General features: G+C 40.3%; 1 protein-coding gene and 1 long non-coding RNA gene across 7 annotated transcripts in view; one reads left to right on the plus strand and one right to left on the minus strand.

The window, feature by feature from the left end:
* LOC117705413 (uncharacterized) overlaps positions 1 to 7,175 on the plus strand; it is a 102,941-nt gene extending 95,766 nt beyond the window's left edge. The window contains exons 3-4 of the long non-coding RNA XR_013109455.1: positions 3,804 to 3,874; positions 6,842 to 7,175. This is a non-coding gene — a long non-coding RNA (uncharacterized LOC117705413). The remainder of the gene's footprint in view (positions 1 to 3,803; positions 3,875 to 6,841) is intronic.
* Fhit (fragile histidine triad diadenosine triphosphatase) overlaps positions 1 to 22,827 on the minus strand; it is a 1,459,653-nt gene that overhangs the window by 19,561 nt on the left and 1,417,265 nt on the right. For all 6 annotated transcript variants that reach the window (XM_076931538.1, XM_034498048.2, XM_076931540.1 and 3 more), the window contains one exon: positions 4,813 to 4,911. In XM_076931538.1, the coding sequence (XP_076787653.1) occupies positions 4,813 to 4,911 (99 nt within the window). The remainder of the gene's footprint in view (positions 1 to 4,812; positions 4,912 to 22,827) is intronic.

The following is a 22,827-nucleotide window of genomic DNA, read 5'->3' on the forward strand; positions in this document are numbered from 1 at the left end:
AATGGCTTAAAAATATCCTCTGGTGCCAAAATCTCTCATGACATCTGTAACTACTAATAATGCTGTATTGGGCCAACTCATTTGCTTTGAAATTGCACTGCACTGTTATAACTGAATGAGAGACAACCAATTATCTATAGCATAATGACACACCCCTAAGGGAGTGTTATGAATTATGAAGGATCTCACTGACACAACCCTCTGTGGAAACCAGTCCTGCTTTCAATTCCTATCCAAGTTGGTAGGTGATGTTTGCATATCTTACAGCAGAAATCCCTTGGTTCCAGTGGGGAAGAGGTGATGACAGCATCATGTCCCACTGGGACACATCATGTTGAATTAAAATTAGAGAGGCAGCAAAACTAAGTGTTAAATACCTACATAGAGAATCATCACACTCCAGAAAGCAGGCAAGGTTAAAATAGAAGATGCAGATCCACTGTCATCTAACGTGATTTAGAAAGACTAAGAGACACACCATGAAGTCCATCCCGGAAATCAGCTCAGTGTGCCGGGAGCCAATGCATAAATTCACAGAGGCAGAGAGGAGGCACTGACTTCCTGGAACCAAAGTAGCCCAGTCTCATCAGGGATCTGTCAAGTTAGAGCTTCACCCAGCAACTAGTACATTCCTGATTTCACTGCCACAGCAAAAGTTGGTGTGTGCTTTTCACGATTTCCCGAGAAATGGTGAACTAGTTGTGTTCTGGTTGGCAGGGGCATATACGAGTCTGTTCTCTGCCCTGGACCTTTTCTTCTCCACATGCTGGGAGCTGTAGGTCTGGGGTCAGCTGACTCTAGGTTTGACTTCTGATCTTCACTGTTTATTTTCCCAAGGTGGGAATAATACTTAAATCTCTGAACGATGATTTTATTTTAATGTTTCTAAATAGATCAAGTAGGGAATTTCAGGGTTTCAATTTGGCAGTGGAATTTAAGCCAAAGAGACACTGGCCTCACTTTCTATAAAACATAATGAAGCTCAATCTTAGTAGTTTTAGGTGAGCAACTATGGAGAACTGGCATTTCATAAGCACTATATCTCTTTTCTATTTATTTTTATACTTCTAATTAGAAACAGTGTTCTTTTTTACACTGAGGCAAAGCTACCCAGCTTCAGATAAATGTAATGCAATGCAAAAAGCGAATCAAGGAAATAATAAGCAAGCGGTACCCTAGGTGATACAAAAGACAAGAGACATTATGAGAAAAGGGAAGGATTAATGTAGACTGGACCCACCCACACGGTCAGATGGGAGAGTGACAAGGAAGGAGGGCAGCCTCGTGGGAATCAGCACCCTTAACCAGCAAACTACTTGCTGATTTGGCTCACAACTGGGCCAAATTGCTTGTGAAATTGGGGTGCACTTTAGTTTGTACTACTTTGCATAGGGTGGCAGAGAGACGGGTAAAGGAACTCAGCGGTAGAGAAGAAAGTGCTCTCTTTCCAAGGAAACCAGAGAGGCTGCTAGAAGAGCATACAAGGACTTCTTGAGGGCCACCATAGGAGCTGGTGAAAGAAATATGAAGTTGCTGGAGCAGTGAGCAGTGTAACAGCCAAGAATAATGCCCATGGGCTCAATTGTCTTGTTGACATTGTGAATACTGCCACTTCTATACCACTGAACACAGAAAAAAAAAAATAAACCTGGCTAAGCTTGGGTTTTATAATAGTAGGATATTTCTGTGTGCATTCTCAGTAACTATGATTGTTATCCCTCCGAGATCCCCATCCCATTTCTGGCTACACCTCTTGGGAATTTCAAGGTTTTGTAGAGTGGCAACAAACCAAGTGCTTCAAGTCACCCTGCCCAAGACAGACATACTGCTGACTGTATCATCAGGAAAGCCTAGTAAAGCAAAGGTCATCTTAATTTTACATAAACAAAGGATACTTTAAGTCATGCATCATTAGTCTAGATATTACTATATACAAATTCAGTATAAATATGGAATTTGGAAATGGAAAAGCCAGTATCAAATAAGCAAAAGGATTAAGCTAAGGACCATATGTCTTGAGGGAAGTATATTTAGTTCCTTTGTATTGCAAGTTGTGATGATGCTCTTGGTAAAATTTGGAGACCATCTGTTTAATGTCCCCCTTTTCCATAACAGTAACAGTAGCTACTGTGCTTTTTTTCTAGTCTCAGTACCTATATCAGAATTCTCAACAGGCCATTTATTTAGTCTGAATAAAAGCCCATTAAAGAGAGATTCAAGTTTTAGTTAATAAAAGCAATAAATAGGCATGGTGCCCAATAGTTTGTATGACTGCCTAGGATAAATGTCTTTCTGGCAAGAGTTTCTAGGTAAATGAATTCACTTGGAAGATAGGAAAATTCAGAATTCTGCACAGAAGCAGGTAAGAAGCATGTAAGAATAGTAAGAATATTGGGCTAAAAATTAAAATCTTAATGCATGTAAATGACCCATTCTAACGTAGACCTGTATAATTCCACAACGACCTCTGCAAAAGCCTAGACCTTCCTTGCCTCTACCTGAAAACACCCATTGTATAGGAAGCCAGAAAAACAATTTCAGCCTAATAAATTGAGCCTCAAGATGTGGGACCCTCATTTTAACAGGGCATTCCAAAGTGACACACCAGACTTCTGAAGAGGAATTGAATAGAAAACAGTGTTTGGTCATTCCCAGAGGTTGGTGTTCATTACCAACCCTTTCTCTTCAGACAGAATAGAAGGTGAACAGAGGGAAAGGTTAAAAATAAAACACGAGCAATAGCTTCTGTTACACTTCACTGTATTCCTTCAGGCAAAGGAACTCTGACTCGGTGCATAGATGATGGAATGAACTGAGCTTTACAGTGCTTGGCTGCAGTGGCCTGCTTGAACTGAGGGGCTGGAGAGGCAGAGAGAAAACCGAGACCACCTGTAGGGAAGCACAGGCTACCATAATGGCTGGGACCAATGGCTTACTGAGGATACCAACTATCCTCTCCTTCTTGACCATTTTCTCATTGACCTTGTAAAACTGCTTACTGGTGTCTGCACACACCAAAAAATTACATAAAGAAAATAAAAGGAAAAAAATCTTAAACATTCAAAAATCACAGAGAAATAAAAATAAAAAGGTAAATGTTATTCTAGTCAATCTCGACTGATTCCTGAATTTTCTCCCTTAACCCTTGAGTAATCCTCCCTCTCAGCTAATACCTTACTTTGTTCTATCTCTGAATGCTTTTTGTGATGGAGGAAACCACTTGGACACACTTGGAAGGAGGCCTCAGTGTGCCCTTTCTAGCCTGATATTATCCCAAACTTCAAGTACTGACACTAGAGGGGAAGGCACTCTGGGTCACTGAGTAATTAAAGTATTTTAAAAGTAAGACTGGGGAGATAATGGCCAGTTAATTCACATGTCTTTGAACTTCTTTGCATTTCATATCAAAGCAGTGTACAACAGCTTTCTTATAACCTGCAGGGGATTCTGTCCAAGACTCCCAGTGGATGCCTCAAACCAAGGAAAGTACCAAATTCTCTAAATACTTTGTTCTATACATATACTAAAAGTTAATTTATAAACTATAATAAGACATCCACAATGAAGTAAAACAATTATAACAATACATAGTAGTAAGAGTTACATGAACAATCTCTAAATTCCAGAGAGGCTGATGTTACACAGTTGGCCCAGAAAGGCTCACCACTCTCCTGGCTGAGCACATTAGAGCCAATCTTCCTAGCTCTCTGGCCTTCTTGCTCACTCCAAAGTGTTCTCTTTATTATAAGTTACCAGTATCTCTACCATACATCATAGTCTCCTGGTCTAACTCATTGTTCCAGGACACAAGAACCTGGAGATCTCAAGACTTTTCCTCCAGACTCCTGCCCATTTCTACAGTGGTTAGATGCAGGTAAGTCCCATATGGGTCAAGGTTTCCCTCAGAGTTTTCAGGGTCTTTGTAATCCACATGGGGAGACTTGGTGTGGCTGTGTTTCTGTCCTTCTTCTAGCCACTGGTTTTGCTTTCCTGAAGCCCATCAGAAGGTCTGGGTAAAGATGGAGTACTTGATGCTTTGTTACCATATATTTGAGCCTGTTTATAGTTAGGGTGTGGCTCAGCCCTTAGCACACACCTTTAATCTCTGGCTGGAATACAAACACACCCTTAGCAATCACATTTAATCACAAATCATGAAGGTAAAGTTAGTTTGTAGAAGGAAGCAGCCAAGTTTGAAAGTGATGTGTGATTGAGTGGCAGACAAAGTGAGAAATCTGAGAAAGATTTGACGAAATAGGATATGGCCAACTCTCAAGAGAGAGGAAAGGGAAGCGACTTAAGAGAGGGACAGTACAGGAAGAGAGATTACAGTACAGGAGACAGTAGAGTTCCTGGAGGGCAATGCAGTAGAGTTGAAAGGGCAAGTAGAGCAGCACAGAAAGGGAAGAGGAGGCAGCTTTATCAGGAGAGTATTACAAAGAGAAACTGAAGAGAGAACAAGCTAGACACAGGTAAAGACAGAATGAGCCAGGGAATGAGAAGCCAGAAGATTAGGAAAGATTGCTAGAGTTACTTTGAGACCAAGCAGAGCAATTCAGAGGCCTAGACAAAAGCCAGAATGAATCAGTCAGCCTGGAGTGGAGTTTGAGCTAGAACAGCTTTGTTGAACCAGCCAGCCAGAGCTCAGAGAGAACTAGAAAGGGTGAGCTTATTCAGCAGCAAATCTCAGAGGCTAAAAACATTCTAAGCCGTGATAAGACTGCACGTAGGCTAGAAGCTTCCAGGACTAGGCCTTGGTTAGCAGATGGAGGCAGTAAGCAGGAGAATAAAAGTTACTTTTATAATGTTTACCTGAAAATAGACCCGCAGAGCCTCCGCCTCTGCAGCCATCTCCTCCTCAGATCTCCAAAAGGCTGGTGAGTCCTCTTCTTCTTTGTCATGTTTCTGGAGCTTTGGAGAAAGAAAATAGAATAGGTTCATTAAAGAGTCCATGAGAATTTTTTTTAATAATGTTGGGGGAGAGAGGAAGAGTGAAAATAATTTGCAAATTAGAGGCCTGTAGGTGTATCTTAATTACATTAATTGCCCAATTTCAAAAATAAAGAGTTTCACGTAAGATTTGACATTTCTTGCTTCTCTAATAGAATATCAAGGCTAGGCTGCACTGGGGCCCTTGCTGCCTTGTGCTTGCCTGATAAGCCGGTGACATACTGAGGCTGGATAAAGTGGGAGGCTGGTGAGGATGACATCCCACCATTCACCACAGCCTCCCTGGCTCTTTCTGCTTGTCAGGCACTGTTCGGTTATTGATTTTCTTGACTGCAGTTGTGCCTTGTCTCCAGCCATCCTTGCTGGACATCCTCCATTCTGGTGTATAGTTTACCTACCATTCTCTCTGGCTTTCACTATTTTATGAGCTCCAAGGAGTTATAAGTACAGTGACTGGAAGAAATTCAGAAGCTAGACACTCATGTTTGCCTAAACTATGAATGAATTCATTTTTCATTATCAGGGTTTTTTTTTCTAATTTCTTTTAAGAAGTGGCAGGTTTATGAATCTAAGTGCACCTGCTATAATAGGACTTATGTGAAAACAGTGTAGAATATTAACAAGTTAGTTCATTCAGTTTCTCCTTAGACCATTCTCTCTGTGTATGTATCTCTGTGTCTAAGCATATATAATACATATTCACATATATTTACACATATTTTTACATATATATTTACTAGCATGTATATGTGTAAGATTTCTGTATACAGTGAACATATGTCAATCCTATCAAAGAGCAGGTTTTCAGTTGAGTTTAATCTCCTATTGTATTTCAGTTTTGTTACCAAACCTATCCTTCCTATGGCTTTAGAAATGCAGTAATCTGCTGTAGACGAGGCTTGTTCACAGGTTCACAGTGTAGTGATTCATGTTACGTTGACTTGGATTGTTTAATAGTGCTGCTGACAGTGACCAACATTTATGATACGAAGGGCAGTGTGTCTCTGGTGGTCATTATCCCACACACAACCCTTACAGCTTTCCATAGGTAGGAAGACTACCTAACTCCATTTGCCCTGGAGGAAAGTCATTTACTTATCCAGGTAGGTAATGCTAGGTCCTGGCATAGTTGTCCCTAACTATTTTCCTTAATCTTGGAAAATCTACACAAGCGGGCAGTTCCATAGCTAATGTCTACACTTCACTGCACATATAGTCACCTTGAACATGAATACTTTGAAAATAACCTTGCAAGCTCAGCGAAACATGTAGACTGAAAAGGGTAACATAGAAACATGGCAAGCTGATCACCGGAAACAGTGGTAAAATGAAAGGGAAGAATCACTCCATACAGTTGTCCTTTGACCTCCACATGCAGGTAGGGCCCCACTAACCCTAGCTACACACAGTATACACAATACTAATAAAAAATTTTTTAACGAAACTAGCAATATTCATTTTCTTGGACCTCCTATACCTCATCCCACTCTAGGGACTCCACCTTGGAGGCCTGCAGCAGACAGACAATTTCCCCATTTATCTCAGAGTGACTTTGGTGTGGAAGGCAACATAGTGTGGGAAAGATACCCTTGCTCTCCAGCAGGGCTGTATTTCCTCACTGAGCAAGTTTGAGCCTAAATGAGGCTCATTAGCATAGGAGTCGGCCACAACTGTCTTTATGAGGGTCATGGATCTTCCTCTCAGAATTTGGCTGCCAGCACACTGGTTTTCCATTTTGCCACACAGATTTAATTCTTCTTAGTGGAAGGAAAGTACATTAAGAAGTCATTTTCTTGCTCATAGAAGCAGATATGACACAGTTGCTACGGGCAAGTCAAATGGGATTGCTATTCTACCCGAGAACTAATTTTCATTTTGCTACTACCTTTAGGTCTGTTATAAATCCATCTTCTAACAGTTTGATGGAGACGACAAGGAGCTGGAGAACATGGCATTCCCACTGTGGCACTGCCATAGGAAGACACAGAAATCAAGCTTAAAGCAGCCTTGTCAACACAGACCATACCAGCTGATGCCAAATAATTTAGAGGATAAGAACATTAATGCTTCCTGGTTATTAGGCACCCTTCTGTTGGTATCATATGCCTTACAGATGGCAGCACTTAGACATTATTTACAGGAACTAGGGAACCAATAGCAGAAACTAAACATGTTTGAGAAGTTCTGTTGTACGTGACTGTTATAAATAAAACTTTTGAAGACTCCGGTTGGAAGCTTGTGGTTTTCTGTAAAATAACTCAACCCTGCATTACCTGTGGATTCACTAAAAGACACACCTTAAAGGATACACCAAGGATTCTAACTCAATGTTTAGAGACTTTTGAAAAGAAAAAACACTGAACTTTAAAAGAAAAATGTCTATGTATGTAGGTAAGGGCTCATATATAAACAGAAGTATGACTGTCAACTTGTGTCCATGGTGACAGCAACTTTTCATAGGGTACCAAAATCCAGAGTTGTTTAAGTCTTAGATACAAAATTTAGATATTTGCATATAACCTTTGCATATGATCTGATGTACTTTCCTTCATGCAAATTATCTACAAATCCCAATATGGCACAAATGATGAGAAAATAGTCATTCTTCTTGTGGCCAGTAGAGATATCACTTGTTTTCTGCTATTTTTGATCAGTGGTTGCTTGAATCCATAGATAACAACCAAGAACCCAGGGCCCACCGTTAACTCATCTATCTCTAAGTCTATTGCTCAGGTCCTTTCAAACTGTATCGTATCTGTCCTTTGAAAACACCACTGGAGAGTGCTTTACTTTTGTTTACTGTAAGTCAAGGGGGCATCTGGAAGGCAAGATTTGTCTAAGTACTTTGATGATACTGACTAGTGCAGGAGAGTGCAGTCTTTGTAAGAACTAGGAGTCTTGGGACAGCCTGAGAGAGTAAGACTTGTTCCTTACAAGAGTCATGATGGAGACAAGGAAATTTAAACCTGCAGAAGGTTGTGAAAAGAATCTGAGGCAACCTAAGAATGTGGTTGCAGTAATCTGTTGCCAGGCTAACAAATAGGAGCTCCACGAATCAATAACTTACCCAAAAGGCAGCTTTGCCTTGTGTGAGCCATAGTTGAAGAATTTCGTTCATAGATGAATTTCCAGAATAGGCTACAAGAAGGGAAAGTTAATGCCTATTTAACTATCTTACCCAATATCCTATCTGTCCCTCCAGTGCCTGGAACCAGTGTTTCCTCCTGTAGTCAAAGGCACCCAAACAGGGAAGATAGGCACTAAATGGTTGATTTCTAGTGCTATAGGATTACCAAATGGACAGGTGCCAGGTGGAGGTCACCTAGATTTCACAAAGAAATGGTCTTATGATAGCCAGGTATGCCTTTAATTCCTGAACTTGGGGGACTGAGGCAGGTGGATCTCTGTGAATTTCAGGACAGCCAGGGCTACACAGAAAGACCCTGTCTCAAAAAACCAAACAACAGAAAAGTTATGGGAGAGAGGATATTGTTTAAGGAGTATCTAACCAGGGTTCCCCGAGAAAGCATAGCTGTGGTGGTTTGAACAAGAATGGACTCAGGTGTTCGAATGCTTGGTCATAGGGAGTGACACTATTAGAAGATGTGACCTTGTTGAAGGAAACGTGTCATGGTAGAGGCAGGCTTGGAGTTCTCCTCTGCTCAAGTTACACCTAGTATGGAACGTAGTCTCCTGCTCCCTGCTGATCAAGATCTAGAACTCTTGGCTCCTCCAGCACCATGTCTGCCTGCATGCTGCCATGCTTCCTGCCATGAGGATAATGGTCTAAGACTCTGAAACTGTAAGCCAGCCCCAATTAAATGTCCTTTATAATAGCTGCCATGGTCATGATGTCACTTCACAGCAATAAAACCCTATCTAAGACAATAATCTATAGTTTAATAGTATCAAAAACAAATTCCTCTACCTCTGCTACCCTCTTTGTATAAGGAAAGCCAATAAAGACTTGTCAACAGTGCCTGGCACAGAAAGTACTTGTGACTTCTGAGTGTTGCAACCATTACTTATTATTAGTGTTAGGCTAGACTCACTGTTCTCACAAGTGACCATTAACTATCTCAGCAAGTTGGTTCTAAGAATAAGACACCCACTTTCATGGCTCCTTAGTATCCCATGTTGTGGCACTATATACCCCACCAAATATGAAAAGTTATAGTCAGAGCTGAAGTCTCTGCTGATTAATTCTAATGACATATCATGTCTAAAATAGAACTCAGATCCTTCAGTTCTATAACTGTGCACAGCAATCCCTAGCTTCTGGGTTGGTGCAAAGAGGGAGTAAGTTATTAACAGAGACTTCTTACAGGAAGCAAATTAGTATTCTAGAGTGAAAACACATGGGAAATCAAAGGCAATCCAAACTGTTTTTATAACACAGTTGCCATGTTTGATATACTCATTGTTAGTAAGACATTTAACATTTCATGAATCATCTGTGGCCATACTTATACTAAAAACAGTGTGTGTGTGTGTGTGTGTGTGTGTGTGTGTGTGTCTGTGTGTGTGTATATGTGTGTGTGTGTGTGTGAGCACATGTGCACACATGTGTATCCTTTTTTTATACACATGTGGAAGCCTGGTGGTCAAGGCCAGGTGTCTTCTGTTATCACTGTATTGTCTAAAAGTATCTCACTGAGTTTGAAACCCATTGATTCAACTAGACTGGTTCACCAGACAAGATGCTGGAATCTGGGAGTGCCCTGCCCAGCTTTACCATGGGTGCTGGGGACCAAACTCAATCATCACACTTATGCATCAAACACTTTACTCATGGCCATTTTTTTCCAGCCCTATGTGTTTTTAATTGTCCAAAATCCAAATGTAATAGGCTTTCCTATTTGATCTGGAAACTCACCTTAGAATGTCCTTAAAATGCTGCCATTGGAAGACTATGAACTACAGCTGGCAATCTGGTTGTTCCAAAATCTATTTATCTATTTAGCTTTGGACCAATGTGGGGGCAGGTTGCTCAAACAGATCAAATTCAAGAATAGCATGATGTGCCTCCATTGCTACTATTATTACCGTAATGTGTCTCACACAAATCATGAGCACCGTTGTAATTCTATAGTGCATTGGTCACAAGATGTACACTTCACATTTCAACATCTCTGATATCAAAATATGACCCATTGTCAAGAGTGTCACAGTTTGGGTGTCAGGGTTTTTACTCCTTAGTGGTACACTGCATAGCAGCACTTCTAACTGCACTGGGATTTGATGTACTGGAGTCTTCCATTTCTCCTCTCTCCCTTAAGTCCCAGAAGCTAAATGTGACTCAGTTTGCTGTGACAGTGCTCCTCACCAAGGCTCTCTTCTCTCTGATGCCATAAGATTTGACATTTCTCATAGATGTTTTGTTACTTGATGGAAGGTTTGTAGCAAAGTAACAAAGTTTGCAAAAACTTGAACCAAAGTCTTTATTCCTAGTTCAGCACACTGAAATATGTGATGGTTCCTCCAAGGGAGTTCTGTTTCTATAAAACTTTTGAAAAGAGATTTTTTTTTTTTTTTTTAAAATGTATCTGCAGTCATCTCACTTGATCTGCTTGAAATGATTTTCGGAAAAGGAAGTGTTAAGAGGATTTCTGCTAGAAGTGCTGATCTGTGTGGATTCTGATCCGGCTCCCCCTCACATCGAGTGTGTTATCACAAGGTATATGGGGAAATGATTAACTCCCCCATGGGATGCTCAGGCCGTCTTGGCTATTGATGCTTCTCTAGTTCTGTAATGGAATACAGTAGGAGAAATGATTCACAGTCATTTGAATGTTTTGTAGAATGTAGAACTAACCTGGAGTAAATGTCAAGCTGCCTTCAAAAGGGAGAAAACCAATTTAATCTGTTCCTTAAAAAGCAAGTATTTGAGTAGAAACCTGGTCACTCTTATAAATATAAAAAGATATATTTTATTGTTATCAGCTTAATAGAACAACATACAGAAAAAAGAGCTTAAATAAACCATTTCCATGGGTGAGTGTTTCTGTTTATGTAAGTTAAGGTAAATAAATTGTTGAAAGGAAAAGAATTACATTAAATAGGAAAGTTAATCTTTCATCTTTAAAGATGATTCTCTTGTTATTGCTCTCAACTAAACTATCAGGCACACATTTATTTCAGGCTCTGTACTTGATTTTTTGAGTGATATCTTGATAAGCAAGCTGAAAATCCTTCTCTTCTGGAGTCTTATTCAATAAGGCAGGCAGATTCATGTATACATCATATAATTAGAGTTGGATTGATGAAAATGGACTGGATGTCCCATCCAAATGTTCTTGGAAAGGGGCAATACTTCTCTAGAGTGAAGATCTCAGTTTGTCTTTAAACATCACAGAGATTCAAAGTGGGCTTAGTACCTTGTGTGAGAAAGAGTTGCTTTGAGCAATGAAAATGTTGTGTGTAAGAATGTGCTATCTGAGCCAGGGCTCCTGTATCATGTGTCATCATCAGCTAACTACATCAGCTTTCCTGCTGAATCCTTACATGTCAGCTTCTAAGCAGGAACTGGCTGTCCCAATAGTTTAAAGATAGGACATACATGTCAGTGGCTCAGGGAATGGTCTCCAATGCTACACGTGCAATACTACAAATACCTTTGAATCTGTGGGCTAGGGGGTATGTTCAGTTCTTAAGAGCACATTTTACTCTTGCAGAGGACCTGGGTTCAGTAGCCAGCATCCACATGGTGACTCTCAACCATCTGTAACTCCATTTGCAGGAGATTTGAACCCTCTTCTGTCCTCTGTGGGTGTCAGGCACATATGTGGTTCACAGACTCCTATGCAGAAAAAACTTTCATATAAATAAAGTAATAAAATAATCTTAAAAAGTAAGCATTATCTAACTTTGAATTCTACTCTTCTTAGTTATGTTTTAGGCTCTATTAAGTGACTGAGAAAAAAAAATCTTAATGAATGTCAATATGTCTTCAATGTAGCACCAACATGACTTCTGAAACAGTGGGAGAAGCCATCCAGAATGTCACTGTATCTGCCACAAGATTGTCTTGTTTAGATCATTTTCAATTATGGCAAATTACCTGAAGTCTCTTTGTAGGACATTTATTGAAGTTGAAAACAGGAGTTAATTTGAAAAATGTATTACCAAAAAGTAGATGTGCTTAGACAGTGTGGGCTTTGGTTTGTGTGCAGAGTAAACAGATAGTATAGAGATACAAGCAGGGAGGTGAAAGGACCAGAGTAATTTTCCGTAAGGAATGGTTAGAGGACAGGTTAGAGGGGATAAGTTATGGTAGCTGGCGTATGAGAACAATGAGAGATGGGTTGGCGGTGTGGGGAGCTTGGGTTCTTTATAACCTAGCATGGTAGTGCGCCACGGGCTTAGCCTTTTCTTATAGGTAGCTTTTCTGTCCTGGCAGTTGTCCATAAAGTACAAGCATTTTGGCTCCAATACAGAAATTGCCCTGGGCCATTGTGAAAATCCTTCTCTTCCTGCCCAAAGCTATTCTGCCTCTATCGAGTGAAACAATGGCCAAAGTCTTAAAGAAACCATGTCCCATCTCCCCCTGACACTAAGCTGCACTGTAGTAGCTACAATGCTTCCTCACTTCTTGATCACCCCTACCACGTCTGCCCTCTTTCAGCATTTTGCCTAATGGACAAGGAATAATCTTTCTGCATGCTAGGTAGATTTGCCAATATGAGCACCCACTTTGCACTGTCTTTGTGACCTGACAAATCACCACTTGTGTTTTGCTTTGCTTTGTGAAAGGGTCTAACTATGCAGTCCTGGTTCATCCTCCTTCCTTGGACTCCTTGCATGATAGGGTTACATGTGAGACCACCAAGCTCTGCTCAGTCCTTGCTCTAACCCAGGGATTTGCCTGTTGTTTCTCTTTCCTTTGAACCCTTGAGCACTTCAAATGTCTCTTCAATAATGCACTGATTCCTTTCTATTTAGATGATGAATCCCATAGACCCTCTGCGGTCTCTACTCATTGGGGACATGCCAAAGCCATTTATTTGTCAGATTATAGAGAAATTCAGGTTGTCATCAGAGCATCCGTCATTTTATTAGTTGCCAAAGATTTAATTTAACCATAACTTGCTTGAAATGGTTTCCATGTGTATATATTGCCTACGGAGCCAGAATGCTGAATCAGCTCTTCTATTAATTAGTGTCATCCCTCTTTTAAGAAGTATAGAGTGTTGATGTTTAAGAATTTGTAACCCCCAAAGTATTTATCAATGAGAAAAACCACAGCACTGGAAAATAATTATGCCAAACCACTGTACTATAACAGAGTCCAATTGCTTATCCAATTATACATTAAAGCATCACATTGTTGAACCAATTACCAAAGCGTCAGATGAGATGCTGTGAGCTCTGGACTAGATATTACTCAGATAACTGTGAACAATATAGAGTGTACCCATAAAACCTGTACAAACAAGAGTGGACCTTTCAGGTTGTTCACATACGCTAACAGAAAACTGCTGTAAACGACTTACACTAGATTGTGCACTTACCCCTAAAAATCGTGTTACTGAGGTAGTCAAACAAACAGCAAACCTGACTCCTGGTCCTGAGCAGAGCTCAACTGAAACATGCAGAGTCACCTGTCAGGAGAGTAATAACTGTACCTAAGCTGAGATGTATATATGACAAAAACCCAATGGCCCTGCCCTGACGCTTCATGTCTGGCCAACATAATTTTTACAACATATCAGGGCTGAAAGAAAATCCAGAGCCGAGCTGTGAGGGTTGATATATAACTTATTATGCTTAAGAATCATCAGCAAACACAGGGTGCTTGCCTTATTTTTAGGATTCCCCCACTGTTAAATCCTTCTGCATGTAGTCTCATGTTTATAGAGAGCATGACTGACTCATGTAACAGCTGGGCTCCCAGTTCTGATGAATATCCCACCGTAGCAAGAGCCTGCCTACTAGAGTTTGGGCAAAAGATCAATTGCATCCATTAGCAGGGCTTTGCTCTTCAAATAACTATAGGCCTCTGACAACTTTCACATTAGTAAAAATCTTCTGTTCTCACTTTTACATTTATGGCAGAAATGCATAAGCCACAGTAATGTCCCTCTTTGTAGCCTCACCATCTCACCTTTCTGACAACAGCAGCCTTTCTGGAAGACACCTGCACAATGTGTCTCTGAACTGCTGTTTCCTTTCCAACATATTTACTACCCAACTTCATCGTTCCCATATTCCTGATGAAACCCTCAAGTCAGCTAGGAATATAACTAATTCAGCCCGTGCCATGGCCATTTTGGAGAAGTGTTGTTGTTGGTTTTGTGTTTGTTTGTTTTTATAAAATATTATTAAAGTTTGCTGACTCCTACTAGACCACTAAACCCCTTGCTAATCTCTCTGGAATGTTAATTGGTCAACATTTTTGTGCACATGGGCTGCATAGCAGCATGGAAAACACAAGCACATTTGCAGATAGAAAGACTCAACCTGGAACCAAAGGCCAGCTTGAGCCTCCCCCCCCTCCTCCAATCTGAGGGGCAAATTGCATCACAGGGCAGCTCCTGTGAAGTAATCATGGACTGTCGATGTCTTGCCCCAGGCTCCTCAGCGGCTGAGCTCTACTGGCTTTCCAGTGGGTGGGAAATTTGTGAACTGACAGGGACTAGAGATTTCTACCAGTTTGATTTCCTCAGGCCTCCTGCTTCTAAAAACATGCTCACTGAGAAATGAAATGAAACTCTTTCTAAAAGCGGCATCTGCCGTGGCACAACTCTGGAGAAGGAAGCATTTATTCAAAAAGCAATTTCTTTGGCCCCTTATGTTCTATAAGCCTTTTCCCCCCTGTGTTTCAGATATTGGTGTTTGAGCAAGAGTGCGTTCTCCTTTAATCCTGGAGTGATGTCAACCTTCAGTACTTAGAACAGGGGGTGGAAGAGGCAGAGGGCCAATTTCTGCCTCCTTTTGAATCTCTTGAACACTTTGTTTCATATTTGCTCAGCCACATATGGCTTAGTTTTTCAAAGGCACCTCACAGGGTCTTTGGAAGCATGCTCCCTAGGCAAGATAACTCCCTCCTAAGAGGGTGGAATGTCTGCCCTACAGGAAGCTAAGCCAACACACAGCCAAGAAAGGCAGGCAAGCGCACAACAAATAAAGCGTGTAGACACAGCCTCAGATGTTTTCTGAACCTAATATTCTAAGCAGCATCAACTGTGTTCTCAAGATAAAACACATTTGGAAAAGCTGGCCCAGATGGGGTTTTGCACACTCCTTGTTCCTGTGCATTTGATGCTCGTTCTTTGCCAAATCCACTCCATTATTCAACAAATATTATTATGCTGGTTCATAGTATTTCATACTCCAATAATAAGCAGTTTAGACAGCACTTAGCACCCTTGAGAGGCTATAGGAAGACAACTAACAAGCATGATCATCCCTCATTCTCCCATGGAGAGTTCAGAACTTGTCACACCCCAATAGGATATGAAAATCTATGCTTTAGACAAGATGATGTAGTGTTTGTATATGACTTTTATATACTGTTCTGTATACTTTCAACTATTCTTTGGTTACTTAAAATACTTAATTTAATAGGAATACTAGAGAAATATTTGATTTATAGTACTGTTTCAGCAATAACAAGAAAAAGAAGGAGAAAAAGCCTATACTTGAGCCCATGGTACTCAAACCTGTCACTTCCATGAGAAAGAGCATGGGAGAATGACATTAGGCAGTGTGGTCTTCAAAAGGTGCTTTAAGGACAGGGACCACTAAGCTGAGAGAGAAGACAAATCACCAACTGCAGGTCTGCGAGGAAGGAAAAAGGTGCTGAGGGGGGCTGCTTACTGGGCAAATGACCAATGGCTGGAGCACAGAAAATTTGAAACAGAAGACAAAAGATAAGCATGTGAGCCACACATGTCAGAGAGAATAGGGACTGAACAGTTTATCTTACTCAGCCTTCTTCTGTGCACTCAGAAGACAGAGTAAGGCAGTATCCACAATCCAAGATCCGGGAAGCTGAAGGTAGAGAGAGCAGACAAGAACAGCTGTACTCAGTGTCACCTCCAGTCACGGGCAGTGCCACTGCTTGGATACACGTTTACTTCCTGGACCTTCCATCTTCCTTAACATCAGGCCCTTCTAAGGGGCTACTTTACACACAGAAGTAGATGAACAGCAAGCAGTCTGCACAAGTGGTGGCCTCCTCAAAACCAGGAGGACACAGTGGGCTTAGCAAGCATCCTACTGCAAGTGCATTGCATATTGGTCAAAGCTACAAGAGCCACACCAGCAGCAGCCTGCCTGGGGCTGGCACTAGAAACCATGCCTTGACAGATGAAAAACGACTAACATAAAAGCTCTTTTCTCACAACTCAGCTGGGCTGGTCATTAGTCTTCCTTCAACAAGAATAGGGGTTCTGCCCCAGGTGACAAAGCCACACCCTCTGAAACTGTTCCTTACCACCTCCAATGCCTACAAATCTATTCATTTCTCACTCGAGCTGTCCCAGTGCCCTTCAAAGAGCCTGGCCTGTGTGAGTGAGTTGTATAAACATTAGGAGCCAACCTTTCCCAAATGCCTTTCTATTTCCTTTAAAACCCTTCTTTAATGAAGACATAAAGCCCCAACTATGGCTAGAACACTGAGCTTACCATGCATGACAGCAGATCTTTCTCACCAAGGATTTAAGTGCTTTTCTCCCCTTTTAGCCAGAATATTTGAAAGAAACCAAGCTTTCCTTGCTATTGGTTCAACTGTTCATTTTATATACCCTATAACTGTTCACAACCCAGAACCAACATATGCCACAGAGATCTAAGGCAATTGAAACTAACTCTCTCTCTCTCTCTCTCTCTCTCTCTCTCTCTCTCACACACACACACACACACACACACACTCACACACATTCTCTCTCTCAAACACACATAATTTTGCTACTGTGAAAATTTAAAATACAGGGTTGTGACAATTTTGAAACATTCTAGATAAAAACCCCTCATGTCTCTCAGCTTCCTACTGTGAATCTTATGCCTCCAATTTTATTACTGAGAATTCTCAAGAGGCCATGGAGAAGGTCTTGCCTGGGGGACATAGGTAGAGATATAGATAAGCATATATGTCTTCATTTGAAAAAAATGAATTTTTGTTACTCTCGATCCAGCTGAAAGTATTGTTGGGAGTTGGCGAGTGAAGAATTCATCAGAAGCTTGCAGGAGACTTAATCTTTTAATTAATCTCACCTTTATTCTACTCAAAATTTAAAGGAGTTTTAAAAGGACATGAGGTAAAAATGCTTTGAAGTAAATTCTTATAATTGTTATTTTCTACGTAAAGACCCAGACAGAAATTTGTGAGAAATGCTTGTTCCTAGAATCACAGTTTAACATGGCAATTGACTTAAGGCATTCTGAATCAAATAGTATTGCAACATTTGAATCCTATCTGTTACACTTTTTTTAGGGTGCTGATGTCATAGATTGCATGGCACATGTGAGGATGACAGTGTGCTCCTTCACTGTTGTGTTAGGATTGCATTCTGTAACATGCATTCAGGCTAGCAATGTTTCACTGGAGTAGAGGAATAGAGTCTCACTTATCAGGAAACTAGGCTATTATAAAGCAAATAGTCAATAGCGACACAAAGCCCATATCCAAACCTTTCCTTTTTCAACTCTTGGTCCTAAGTCTTATGGCATTACTGTCACCCATACACATGTTAAGTTAGTGTAAAAATATCATCTTCAACTACTGGCGAATTTGAGCTATACCTATACTTGCCAGTACTGTAGGAGGGTATAGAGCCTTAAGGTCACTCTGACATTAATGGTAAGAGTATACATGGGACCAGCCTCTTCATAAACTACTTTGACACGACTGTCTAATATTTTTTTTATTTTATATTTTATTTACATTTAAGATGCCATCCCCTTTCCACATTTCTCCTCCCTAGAACACCCCTGTCCCATGCCCCCCTTTTCTTTTTGCTTTTTTTTTAATTTTATATTTTACACTACTGTCTAATATTGACATCAGATAGCCTATAACCCACCAATGCCAAAAACCAGGAATATACCTAATAGAAATTACTACATACATATGAGATATGTATGAAAATGTTCAATATCTAATTAAAATAACATGGGCAAGCCAGCCATATGGCTCATCAGATAAAGATACCCGATTCCAAGGTAAGCAATACAAGTTCAGTCCTTAGAACTCATGTGGTAGAAGGAGAGAATCAACTCCAATGGGTTGTTCTCTGACATCCATGTGCTTGTACATACACACAGAGAGAAGAATCTAAATGAATAAAAATGAGATTAAGAATGTTTAAATAGGGGAATGCAAATCATTGATTCCCATGAGCAGAGATGAATATTGATATATTCAAAGTATATAGAATATTAATATAAAGTATTATAAAGTTAGCAAACCAAATGTCTGATAGTGACATATAATCTATACACACACATCTTAACATATTTAGGAAATATTAATAGTTCTTCAAAGAAAAGATATGACATAAGGCTCATTTTGTATGAAGTTAAAAAAACAAATATGCCTGAAACTATATTAAAAACACAAAAGGAATGCAGAGCTGTAATCATGAGATGCATGGTAGAGGATAACACGGTGTTTGGGGGGAAAAAGATTAGGACTTTGGGATTATCATTTGCTTTGATGTAGGACATTTACAAATACACTTTTCTTTTATTCAGTGGGACTCCTGGTACCCACTAGTCATTAAAAACAGTTAGTAAACTACAAAACAGACTCTGAAGGGAACTAAAAGTGACCATGCTTGGGCCACAGGAGAGTGTGAGGCTTCATAATAGAAATCTATTCCCATTACAAGAATCTCCATGGGATGTAGTGCACACTCTCTGTAGTCGTGACATATCTCTGCAGTTCAGTCTTGGTCCTAGATATCTGGAATCCATATACCCTTTGCTGAATGTCCCATGCCATGTATTTTGAATATAGCACTCCATGTAGGGTGGTGTTCTTAGTTAAAACTTCTCTGTCATAAAAGCTTTACGTCTGTGACATATTCACTATCATGTTCTCTGTTTTATAGTTTTGCATTTTTTCCCCATTTCTGAAGCAGAGAACCCCTGGTCTAGATGTTAATAACATGCCTGCAATCACAAGGTAATTTCATGAATTTTACACATTTTATAACCTTTTTGAGTCCATTTGTTTATGTTGACTCCTAAAGTAAGACTGTATTTTGAGGGTTTTGCAAATCTGCCTCTGTTTTTGCTGCCTTCCACTGGGGAAAGGAACACTGTACTGATTGCTATTTGCATAGAAAACAGGCACAGGATATTGAAAAAAGCAATTCATTTCCAAGCTATTTTGACATTGGCAATAACTGACTCCAGTTCATTGACATTAGACAGAAGCCTAGTAGTCAAAGTATTAGTCCAAACCTGCAAGTGCTTCTAATTGGTTATCAGATTGTGGCTAACTGGATGCCAAAATCAAATATTCTCAAGTTGGGCAAACTGATTTTTGGCATTCCAGAGGCAAGAAAGCACAGTGATTAACTATTCTTTCACTTGGCAAATGGTTAGTTTGGGCTGTGGGTGCACAGACAACCCATCTACTTACAAACAAAGTTAGATGCAGGACTGGATCTTTCAGCCAAAAGGCAACAAAACCACCAGGATTAGATGGTATTCTATGGGAAATAGCCTGCTCTTCTGCCTGAGGGAGAAATGTTGTTGGTCTGGTTCTATGTCCTTTCTGCTCTAGAAGAGCGGACACCAAAAAGTTGGAGCCCAACAATAATGATGGCATGATTACATTGCTCTATTTTGATTACAATTAACGGAGCATCTGCTTTTTACCTGGTACTGTGCTAGGTGCCAGATACACTGTGCTGCTACACAAAAGATGGCTTGGGGTTTCTGTTACTGTCATAAAGCACCATGACCAAAGCAACACGGGGAGGAAAGGGCTTATTTGGCTTTTAGATAACTTGTCCATCATCAGGAGAAACCAAGGCAGGACAGGAACCCAATGGCAGGAACTAAAGTAGAGGCCATGGCAGAATGCTTTTTACTGGCTTTCCCCCAAGGTTCACCCATGTAGTACAGGCTGGCACCACCCATAACACATCGAGCCAGGCCTTTCCACATCAGTCATTAATCAAGAAAACAGAGTTGACTATGGATTAGTCTATTGGGAACATTTTTTTTTTCAATTAAGGTTCATCTTTCCCACATGACCCTGGCTGGTATCAAGTCTCCTTATGAGACTAACTGCCCCATGGTGCTTAAATCTTCTCAGACAATGAAGTAAAGGTTGTAAGCTAGGACCTTACATTGTGTATTAGAGCTATAGTACCATACTTCTATATTCTTTTTTTCTTAATTTAACAATACCTACCATTTTCTAAGCATTTCTAATAAGAATAAAGTATTCACAGTGAAGCACTTTTAAATTAGTTGAGTAAATAAAGCATGCATGCTTCTGCATAAGTATATATACACATATGTGTGTAGTTTTATGTACAGAGACCATAAGCGTGTTAGTTGCTCTCCTTTGCTCTGTCACTTTTGCTTGGGTGTGCAAGCAAATGTCCATTTACCCCACGTGGTAACCAGCAGCAGACCAAAGTTTGATTTCACCAGAGTCCAACATGGTAAGACCTGTGACTTTATTGAGTTTACTGACAGAGCTCAGGTGAAAGGTCACTCACAGGAGTGTGGGTAACACTGGAAAACCTGTAACACCCCAATCTTACCTTATCATGGAGTGAAACCTCATGGAAGTTACACCATTGGGTCCCACTTTTAATTAGCCCCCTGCATTTTATGTACTTGAGCACCACCAAGGATCACTTGCAGCTAGGGAAAGAATGTAAGAGTAGCATCTGGAATCTCAGAGAAGGGTCTTGTGACACACTCCTTCCTTCATCTACCAGGAAGTGTCAATAGCTCCAATACTATTACAATAGGCATGGCTAACATTCTGCTGTTCTTCTCTAGTTGTCATGGTTACCAGGGGTAAAGCCCAAGATGACAATATATTATGTTCAGAGAAAAGAATAACCATGCACTATCCTCTATCACTCTCTACCTATTTCTTTATGGTAAGGTCTCTCTCTGAACCTGGGACCCATGTTTTCTTAGCTAGGATGGGAAGTGTAGAACCCCAGTGAACTCTCCATCCATGCATCCCTGGAATCTGGCATTGTAGGTATGGTTGTTGTTTGGTGCTGAAGTTTGCACTCCAGCCCTCATAACTGTAAAGCAAATGCTTTTAACCACTGAACCATCTGACTTTCCCCACTGAAACATTTTCATATGGAGTAGTGGTTCTCAGCCTTCCTGAGGCTGTGACCCTTTTATAAAGTTCTTCATAGTGTGGTGCCCCTACAACCTTAAAATTATTTCATTGCTACTTCATAACTATAATTTTGCTACTGTTGTGGATAGTAATGTAATTTTTGATATGCAGAATATCTGATACATGACCCCCCAAAGAGGTCATAACCCACAGGTTGAGAATCACTGATGTATAGCATCTTATTCAATTGCCTCATCATACAGAGAGGCAAAACAAGGTCTGGGGATATAAGCAACTACACAAATTGATTCAAATATCCAAAGTTCTGAATTGATTTCAGTGTTTTAAAAGACCCTCCATTAAATATAATAGGGGCAGCCTGCTTCTAGCTTTTAACTTGGAGATCAAAACTTATGAAAACAAATATGTGGAGGGTAGGGGATGGTTCATTCAAGGCATGCCATTTGAGCTAATTTGGCCTGGAGGTTAGCCACACTGCAGGCATGCAGCCACATGGTGAGGAGGGGGAGCTTTAGAGAAAATATTAAAAGCCCAAAGTACCAGGAAAAAAGCACACTCCAAAAGACAGACTAAGGAGGAGAAAGAAGGAAAAGTTACATCTTTCTGAATTAGGACTTTAAAAGACTGGAAGACTTACAGAGTTTTATAGGCCATGGAAGGAATGCATAGAGGACAGAGATGCTGAAGGAGAAGTACATAGCCCATTAAAGGGATAATCATCGTTCCTATCTCTTTTAGGGTTTAAGGTAAACCCATGTTCCTAGAGGGTTGTGCCTAGCCCAGGTGTTTGAGTAAACAAACTGGATTAATTTTAATGTTTTATGTAGCTTGGAAATGGTAGGTCTCCATTCACACCAAAGCAGTAGCTTTCTCTAATGGATCTCCACAGAGCTCTGATCAAGGCCATGGTAACATCTGTAAGTTCAATGTCAACTTAGTCTATACAGTAAGATCTAAGCCAACTAAGGATACATATTAAGACCTTTTCTCAGGAAAAAACAAACTTCAGCAAACAATTCATGAAAAAACACACATGAGAGACCTGCCCATTTTAAAGGTAGAAACTGGGTTATTAGAAATATTCAGGGTAGTTTCAATTGGTTTTCTGATTCTTGATATCTCATTCTTTGGTCTTTGGCCTACCTTATTGGAATTAAAGGTCTTTAGTTTTCACTTCACCCTCATCTCTCAGCCCATATGACTATGCACTGTTCTCTAGAAAGCCTGTTTTGCCCACCACCAGCCCATTGCACATGCTGTTCTCTGCCTCATATAACACAATTCTTCCCCAGATCCTCCAAAGGATGAGATGTCCATCTCAGAGACTTCAGGAGATATAGTGTAAGTACAATCATATGCATCTTTCTTCCTCACTAAATTATAATTGCCTGTGGGCAAAATCATGTCTATCCACAACAGCCCATGTTACATTGACCTTCAAAACATCAGTGATTATAGTACAATCAAATGCTTTAACAATGATTTCAAATCTAATACCCTAATAACAATGACCTTACAAATACAAACAGATATGCAGAAGGTGCTTGTGAAGTACCTTTTATCTAAATGAACTGATTGTAAAA

This window comes from Arvicanthis niloticus, chromosome 3, assembly GCF_011762505.2.
Source record: "Arvicanthis niloticus isolate mArvNil1 chromosome 3, mArvNil1.pat.X, whole genome shotgun sequence".
NCBI lineage: Eukaryota > Metazoa > Chordata > Mammalia > Rodentia > Muridae > Arvicanthis > Arvicanthis niloticus.